This window comes from Lipotes vexillifer, unplaced genomic scaffold, assembly GCF_000442215.2.
Source record: "Lipotes vexillifer unplaced genomic scaffold, Lipotes_vexillifer_v1.1 scaffold607, whole genome shotgun sequence".
Classification (NCBI taxonomy): domain Eukaryota; kingdom Metazoa; phylum Chordata; class Mammalia; order Artiodactyla; family Lipotidae; genus Lipotes; species Lipotes vexillifer.
The window spans coordinates 627,350-636,753 of record NW_006783829.1 but is presented as its reverse complement, the minus strand read 5'-3'; the positions used below and the strand labels follow the sequence as shown (position 1 = coordinate 636,753).

The 9,404-nt window shown below is 38.5% G+C and overlaps 1 protein-coding gene across 1 annotated transcript in view; it reads right to left on the bottom strand.

Moving 5' to 3' along the window:
* LOC103082496 (bile acid-CoA:amino acid N-acyltransferase) overlaps nt 1-8,666 on the bottom strand; it is a 30,361-nt gene extending 21,695 nt beyond the window's left edge. The window contains exons 1-3 of the mRNA XM_007456404.1: nt 8,522-8,666; nt 5,794-6,306; nt 3,201-3,403 (exon numbers count right to left, since the gene is read on the bottom strand). Of these exons, the coding sequence (XP_007456466.1) occupies nt 3,201-3,403; nt 5,794-6,306; nt 8,522-8,666 (861 nt within the window). The remainder of the gene's footprint in view (nt 1-3,200; nt 3,404-5,793; nt 6,307-8,521) is intronic.
* Between the last annotated feature and the right edge of the window lie 738 nt (nt 8,667-9,404).

The following is a 9,404-nucleotide window of genomic DNA, read 5'->3' as shown; positions in this document are numbered from 1 at the left end:
TTTCCCTTGCTGTGCTGGGACTTGCACGTGGCTCTCCATGGTTGAGACACCAAATTGCAGTTCTCTGCTGATCTCAAATAAACCCATCTTTGCTAGAGAAATATCTGGAGGTCTATTTGTTTTAGGTCAATAGTCCCGAAAATAATAGAAATGAGATGTTGATTCTATCCATCATTTAGCAAAACCCTACAATCTCAAACAACCAAAGAACTTCAATGGCCAGTGGGAACAAAGCACATACTAATCCCACCCACAGGCCCAGTTCTAGAGTTTTGGAATATGTAACTAATGTCCGAGGAAAATGCTCCTTCAAGAATATGTCAGGTTCTACTGACTGAATACTATGGATTTAACATTGCTGATAATGCTGGCATATTGACTTAACGTCTGAAACTGCCACAGCCATCTTGTGACACTGAGGAGAAGGCCAGGAAATTACAGAAATGTCAATCCAGCCTCCTCAGTAAGAAACTCCACTGAGTTTCCAAACTAAATCTGGAACCACCTATCTCCAGATCTGTTACATGAGAGAATAAAATGCCTTATGTTGATGTTGTTTAAGCCACACTCAGTGACTTTTCTGGAAACATAGCCAGAACATTCCTAATGGATTCACCATGGGAGGAACACGTGCTACAACTCAGGAGCAGTGCGTTCAGGTAACCATAGTAGCTCTTCATTACTTGAGTTTAGAGTATCAGATGGGAAGTAGCAAAATAAGGCTGGAAAAGAAAACAGCAGCTTGACAGGGAATGACTTTGAAGAACATGCTAATAAGCAGCCTCTACTCTTCTCCTAACTACAGAGAGGAATCAGGACAGATTTTAAGGAGAGGCATAAGATAAGGCAGAAGCACGCAGAAGTCAGATTATGGAAAATTTTATCTAACATGCTAGGAAGCCTGACTAGGAAGCCTAGAAAATTGGGAGATGGTTAAGCAAGAGAGTAAAATAACTGTGCTCTAGAAAAACCAGTCTTATGACTCTGACTTGCAAAACTGGAGGCAGAGAAGCCAAGCTTATTGCAATGGTACAGGCAAGAAATAATGGTGCCCTGAGCTAAGCAGCACCAGCAGGGAAAAAAAGGAAACAAGACAATGAGTTAGTTATGAGTGCAGAATATACAGTTCCTAGTTACCAATTTGGTATATAGGAGAGCAAAGGAAAAGAAGGAGTTAAAGTTTTTGTTGTTGTTGTTGTTTATGGTACGAAATGTTGTTTTTTATGGTACAAAATAAAGCTTTTGAGCACTGGCCCCATGCAAGGATAGTTTCAGAGAGTCACATCTCTTCTAAAGCCTTACTGATTCCCTAGATTTTCTTAGGAAAAAAAGACATTTTATTAAGTAATGTTTGGGGTTTTTTTCTTACTATTTAGAAAAATATGAATGAATGTACCACTTGTATCTAGCTGACACAAATGTGAGAAATTCTTATGGTAAAGGGGAAAAAAAATGAAACAAATTGAGTCATATATACACTCCATTTTTCATCCTGCATATTAAGAGAAGTGGCTTGAACCACCCACTCCCCTGCCCTTTGGGTTAAAAGAAACTTTCAAGCTCTGAAATTCTATATCAAGTTAAAAGATATAGTCACAGTTACGGCAAGGAGAGATGAGAACTCAGAATGGATTTGGCCATGGAAGATAAAGTAAAAGCCAGTATAACATGGATGAACAGAAAAAAGGTGACTCAGATATATACAGGCTTTATCTAATTTACTTCTGGCCTTTGGCAGAACACTAACTCTTATTACAACTTCTGCCACCAAATTTTCAATTGGGGAATTTAGAGTCCCTAGAAGACACTTCAAATCAACAGATGGAGAAATAAGACTTTCAAGGAATTGAAGTATCTGAGGTCTATCCTCCTGCAGAAGACACAGTGTGAAGCAGGTTTAATGGAAATACTCAGAGCCTAGGAAAGAAATCAGGTTTCCAGGCCTGGCTTAGTCACTAACTAGCTATCTGTGTGATATTGATAGAAAGAATGATAGAAAAGTCACGCAGCACCTACAAGGCGACCCAAGCTAAAAGAGTGAAAAGCAGAATCACATAACATTTTAATTTCTCATCTAAGCCAAGCAGAGGGCTAGCACAATGATAAGAATGCCTATTTGATAGTTCAAGGACAATTCCATTATATGCATCAAAAATAGCTATTTAAAAATTCAGTGCATCAGTAGATTGTCAGCAATTGTTGCTCATCTTACAATTGCAATTCTCACAGTACTTTGGTGATCCTTATATGAGAAAGGATGCAGTACAGAGTCTTAATTACTTAGACTGCTTCTTATTAAGAAAAAAAAATTAGCAATAAATAAGGGCTAACATGCATCAACCCTCTTACAACAGCAAAGCACATTTTAAAATTTAAAGAAGGTATGTGGATTAGAAAGTACTATAGCATTATGTTTAAGACCTGCCAAGTAACTAAAAATTCTGACCCACTATTCAAAGAAATAGATTATCTACCTGATTAAGTATGGTGATTTAATAATTATCAGAGAAGGTGATAATAATAATAACTGATCAGATTTATTGAGTATTTAGTGTTGCCTGTTACTCTAATAAGCACTTGGCTTCTAGTATTCCTTTCTTTCTTTTTTTTTTTTTTTTGGCGGTACGCGGGCCTCTCTCTCACTGTTGTGGCCTCTCCCGTTGCGGAGCACAGGCTCCGGACGCGCAGGCTCAGTGGCCACGGCTCACGGGCCCAGCTGCTCCACGGCATGTGGGATCCTCCCAGACCGGGGCACGAACCCATGTCCCCTGCATCGGCAGGCGGACTCTCAACCACTGCGCCACCAGGGAAGCCCTAGTATTCCTTTAAATTCTCACAATAACCTTATGAAGTAGTGTCACTACAATATTATTTAATAGAGGAAGAAACTGAGGATCAGGGGTTCTTAGTAACTTGCCCAGATTCCCACAACCAGATGGGATGGAGCCAGAAATGAAACCCATTTCTGTCTGAATCCAAAGCCAATGCCTTTGATTCCATGACAGACACAGGCTAACTATGCATTTCATCTTTCTGAGCAGAAGACACGGGATACAAAATAAATCATGTGAATAATATAAATATGTAATAGAATTTCAAGTTCACTGAGGGAGAATCATACTTGGAAGTTAAAATAAGTCACAGAATATCATGCTTATTGAAAAACAGGGATTGAAACTGACTGAAAAGGTCAAATTTACCTTAGGATGTCTCAGGAGAAAGTTGGCATCTTCCTCAAAATATTCCAAATCTCCTTTCTCTAGTTGGAAAGGGAGATCTTCATAGTCACAGTAAGCCAAGGCCAAGATAGCAAAGCCATGACTGGCCAGGAGACTGGCTTGGATTTCAATCAGTCCACCAATACCACCAAACAAATCAATAACCACTGGGAAACGGCCCTCTCCTGAAAACAAAACCAAACAAAAAAAAACACAGAATTGAGTATGAAGGGAAGGTGAGAAGAAGAGAAGACAAATATGACAACACAAAGAAATGCATCACAAATTTTAGAATTAATGTATAAAATTTCAATAGAATTTCCACATTTTCAGCCTTTTTTCTGGGGCAGAATTAAAGCTGATTGAGTATATAATGGAGCATAATATTCAGAAGTTTCATTGGACACAATGTTCATTGACACGTTTAATCTCTACAGCCAAAGAGAATTCAGGACTCTTTATGAGTCATATCTATAGTGCTGGAGTACAGAAAGCCAAAGAAATTAGGCAAGGGCTTCTTAACTTACACAAATAGGCTTCAGGAAATCAGCGAAGGTCCTGAAATTACATGCAAGACTATACACTTATATGTGCATTTTACTGATGAGAAGAGCACCCACAGATTTAATTGGGTTCTCAAAGAAGTATACGGCTTTAAAAAAAAAAGTATTGAAATGATTATGTTAGCTAAAATCCTGACTTAACACTGCTCTGTTACACTCATCTGACTATACAGTGACGAAATTTTACACCAAAATAGGGATGGTCAGGATATCATTCTACACTCCTGTGTAGGCAGCTTGCTTCCAAAATAAAGCAGAGCTCACATACTGAAAGTAATTTATCATACCCTTACTGGGGATATACTATTATTGTATAAGTGATTTTAGCTAAGAAAGCCTGATCCTATCCATATTTGAAAGGAGTGACTTGATTTAAAGGAGTACTGGGAATTGTCAAAACAAAATATTGCTATATTTTCTCACCTTGAGAAAAGGAGAAATAAAGTGATACTGAATACATCTTGGTTTAAAAGTACCACTCGAATACATGAATAGGGATGTTTTTGCATATTCTGATTGACAGTACTTAAGAGTACTGAGCCTCTTATTCTGGAAAAATGTTGTTGTTGAGAACTTCTTTGAGACCTGACTCAACCATTTTTGGCTCCACAGAACACAACCCTTTTCTGTACCCCAACAGAATAAGCACCCAAATCAGGAGACCCAGCACACACATTGTCTAAGAGCATTCGCAAATAGCACACCCTAAACCAGCACATCATCGCAAGGTGAAAGGCCTGAACTAATATTCAGATTCTTTTTTTTAATAGATCTTTATCGGAGTATAATTACTTCACAATACTATGTTAGTTTCTGTTGTACAACAAAGTGAATCAGCCATATGCATACACATGTCCCCATATCCCCTCTCTCTTGAGCCTCCCTCCCATCCTCCCTATCCCACCCCTCTAGGTCATCACAAAGCACTGAGCCGAATATTCAGATTCTTAACTGAATATTAGCATCAAGGAGGTTTGTGCCACTTACTTCCTGATCCCTACACACAATAAAGTAGTCTATATGCTAAATACTGGAGGTAAAAATTTTTCAAATTTGGGTAACAAAAAGGTGCATGGGTTATGGTGAATTTGCAAAGGGAAGCTTTTTTTCCTTTTACGCTATCTAACACTCTATGTTGTCAGAAATCACCTCTAACACTTCAGGTTTCCTTAACCCATCTCAGTTCTAGAAGGTGACTATTAAAAAAAAAAAAAAAAAAAAAGGCAGGGAGAGGGAATACATCCTGATGATGTGACGGCTGTGTCCCAAATCAAAGCACATGTCTGAATAAGGCAACCTCAGACACACCTGAAACCTGGACCTACTGAGGGCTACTTCTGGGAAATGTACTTTGCTTCATTCAGTCCCCAGAATAAACTCTGAGAAATGTACCAATAGATGTTTTGAACGACTTTTTGGTATGTTGAGATCACTATGAGAAACTGAATGTTCTGAAAAGTTTTATAGCCATTAGGGAGCATGTTATATTAGCTGCTGATTTATGGAATATCCTATAAATATGTAATATTTATGGAACTAGAGGGTATAAAGTTTCTTTGCATCCTCTATATTTCTTGCAATATTTCAATCCATTATATCATCAGCTTATTGTGACAATCATGCAATGACCTATGCCTAAATTAAAACTCAGACATGACAGAACCCCCAAAAGAAGCTGGGATACAGTTCCATATCAGGATGTGGGTCTTCAGATAGCTAGGCTTCAATGTGAAAGAATTTCACATAAATCCAAAGCTATGGAAATCTCATAATGCAGGGACTCCATAAACTACTGTTATATCCTTAGACAGGCTCCAGAACTGCTGAGATAAAACTTGAGTTGGAATGAAGTTATCACCACGTTCTTGTTCTGACCCAAAGTTAACTCTGATTCTGAGTCAGGAAAGGGATGCTCTCTATTTTATCCACATCCAAGTAAACTTCTAGGAGGATAAGGGATTTAAAAGAGGAAAAAAAAAAAAGATGACAATAACCAGGGTAATTCCACTCACCTGGAGGGAGAAGGAAGGCTCCCCGAAGGCGGCCTTCATTGACTTGGATTCGGGTGACACCAGGTGCTACATACCACCTCTCCAAAGTCAGGCTGACATTTGGAGTAGTGATGGCGGTGTGGGTAACCATTACATCTGAATCATAAAGTTTTAATTGGACCTGCAAGGGGTTATTCATAACATCTCTTTTCAGCAGTTTAGTTAATATCTTCTCAGGTTTCAGGGACCAGAGGAGACCCATAGGGTGGACTCCTACATAATCACCTCCAAGAGAAGATGCATGCTCTAGGTCCACCTCATCAACTTCACTGGCCCTAGAGTAGGCTTGAGAATGAAACAGGATTCCCTTTTCATCTTCCAGTGATGTCCAAAGAAGCACTATCTGAAATGGAGTTAGGTCTTTAGCTATGCGCTGGCTCATCAACATGAGTGCACTTGCAGGGGTAGCTGTCAGCTGAATCCTTGTTACAGTGTGGCTCCTTGGATGATTCTTCACTAATGCCTTCAGTAAACCTCAACACAGAAAGAAATATGGGAGAATGAAATAAGGTAGCGATAAGGTTAACGAAAAGTAAACTGGACCAGGAATCAGGCTGCTTCGGATTCAGCTCTAACTCTCCAGTTACTTAGCAAATATCCTGATATAATCTTCAAGTTCAAGATTCCTAGGAGTGTTCAACAAATTTCTAGAAGATATATAGCAAGGTGATAAGTTTCACAATAATGATCCAAGGCTGAGGAAGCAGCAGTCAAAACATGCATGAATGATATTAACACATCCAAGGAAAACATCACAATCTGCCATCTAGAGACTTTGAAAAATCAAGTACAATGGAGAATAGGAGTGAGAGGTGGGGTTGAAAACAGGGGGACTTGATGAACGTCTCTATATAAGAAACAGGTGACTCTACTACTAATCCCCTCCCTGAGTCCTGCAAACAGAATGCCTTGGCATCTAAAATTTTACCTACAAGAGCATAAAAAATAGAATGATCTTTCAAAAGAATGAGGATAAAGTCTCTCGGGAGAACAAGGAGGCTGACATATTGCCCTCTAGGAAAAAAAAATACTCATAGCTTTGTAGTTAGGATTTACCCAGTCCTAAGCAAAATGAGAAACTGACAAGCCCTTCAGGTACACAGAAGTGTTTTTGTTTTGTTAAACTCATTAGATTGCCAAGAATGCAAAGAATCTAAATGAATTAAACTCTAGCAAGTGACAAGCTCCTCCTAGAAGAGAAGAAATTTTCACTCCTACGTGGTGACTTTCAATTATGACAAAGCAACAATAACAATAATAACAAAAACCCATAGAGAAAAATAAAGAGAAATCCATAGAAAATTTAATGCACTTAAGATGCAGATCGTCAGACTAATAATTGAAAAAGCAAATTGCTGTTTTTTTAGAAAGGTACTGTCAAGATAAAAGACACAGACAGATTGAAAATAAAAGGGAAGAAAAATATAGGCAACACAGATACTGAACATAAGAAAGCTAGTGGGCCTATATGTATATCAACTTTATATCAACTTATATCAAGACTATATACAGGACTTCCCTGGTGGTCCAGTGGCTAAGACTCCGCACTCCCAGTGCAGGCGGCCTGGGTTTGATCCCTGGTCAGGGAACTAGATCCCACATGCTGCACCTAAGAAGTTCACATGCCGCAGTGAAGATCCCACATGAAACAACGAAGATCCTGTGTGCTGCAACTGAGACACAACACAGCCAAATAGATAAATATATTTTTTGAAAGACTATATATAAGTGTATATATATATATATATATATATATATATATATATATATATATCAGTGAAGATCCCACATGAAACAACGAAGATCCTGTGTGCTGCAACTGAGACACAACACAGCCAAATAGATAAATATATTTTTTGAAAGACTATATATAAGTGTATATATATATATATATATATATATATATATATATATATATATTTATAATCCTTTATGTCAAGACAAAGAGTATTACTAGAGATAAAGGGGGATATTTCATAATAATAAAGAAATCAAGTCATCAAGAAAATATATTTTTAAATGTATATACACTCCATAATAACAGAGTTTCAAAATACATGAAGCAAAATTGAAAGAATTTTTAAAAATCCACGATCATAGTTGAGAATTTTAGCAACTGTCTCTCAGTAAATGACAGTTCAAGTCGATTTTAAAAATTCAGTAAGATACCAAAGATTTGGACAACACTCCCAACCAACTTGATCTCACTGACATTTATAAAACACTATACCTCAAAACTGAAATATATATATTCTTTCTAAAGAAACCAAGTACTGATTTCTGCTTAGAATGTAGGCAGCTAGAAAGTGTTGTTCCATCAATAATAACAAGAAAATGTGAATAATCTTGAAAATCATAACTTATATTGAATCTATCAGAGAGGTGAGGTTGCAAGGCCACTAACTAGCCTGAAATGTAAGAAAAGAAGGGTGCCTTCATGATGAAACAACCTGGTAAACCTGCAGCAGAGCACAAGATGGGGCCTCCATACAAGCAGATAATTGGAATTCAGCTAAATTTTCAGTGAATTGTTAAATGCTGTGTGAGCTAGCATAAACATAGAAAACACCCAGAAGCTGCAGACACAAGAGAAGTTTGCACCCAGTAAGAGGCTCTTCTTTATGTACCTCACCAGATGGTTATGAGAAAGATTGGGGTAGGACAAGAAACTGGAAAAATGTCTCCTGACTTGGGCAGTCCTGGAGGAGGGTAGCAGCCACCACTTCAAGAAAGGCACAAAGCCCCACCTGAACCTTCTTTCCCTGAGGAATAAAATCCTTAAGCCACTGGGAGAGAAGATGACCAACTGAGCCAGTTTCTTGGGACTGAAGCATTTCCCAAGATGCAGGACTTTCATAGCTAAAACCGGGACAGTCCCAGAAAAATCAGGAGGAGTTGGTCACCCTACTGGAGAAAGAACACCAAGTCCTGTCACTCTCAAGGCACAGGAGACCTATGGTTGCTGGAGGCAGGAAAAAATGAATGGGGAAGAAACAAAAAGCAAACAAAAAAACCCTTACCCCTGGAGAAGGACAGGAAACCATCGTGGACTCAAATAATTAGAGGTCTCTCATCACTTGGAGAGGGCAGGATCACTGAGAAATCTCCACCCCCAGACAGCGGGGCACAGGGCCTGTCAAAGACTGAGGCTCATCTAGGATAACAGAAAACTATCATGACCTCCCCACCACCAGGCTAGTGAGCACCAAGTAACAAGCAACAACAGTCTACCATTTAGGGTGTGTAAAAACATGGAAAGAGACACTTTCTAATGTGCAGGCACACAGGGAAGGCCTAAAGTTGAGGGTGGAAAGTGAACGTTGAGAAGAATACTCTAGCAAACCTACCTCCTTCTAAACACAATGTAACACCAAAAGATTTTGAAGTTGGTGATTATAGTGAATATAACCATAGCAAAAATGACAACAAAAAAAATGAGCTCAACTCTTGACTAGATTGACCCCACTAACAGACCAGCAGAAGAGGTATTTCTAGTTCAAGATGTAAATATTTATATTGATTTTTACTGTTCTATATACCATGTCTGACAATCAATTAAAAATTATGAGATA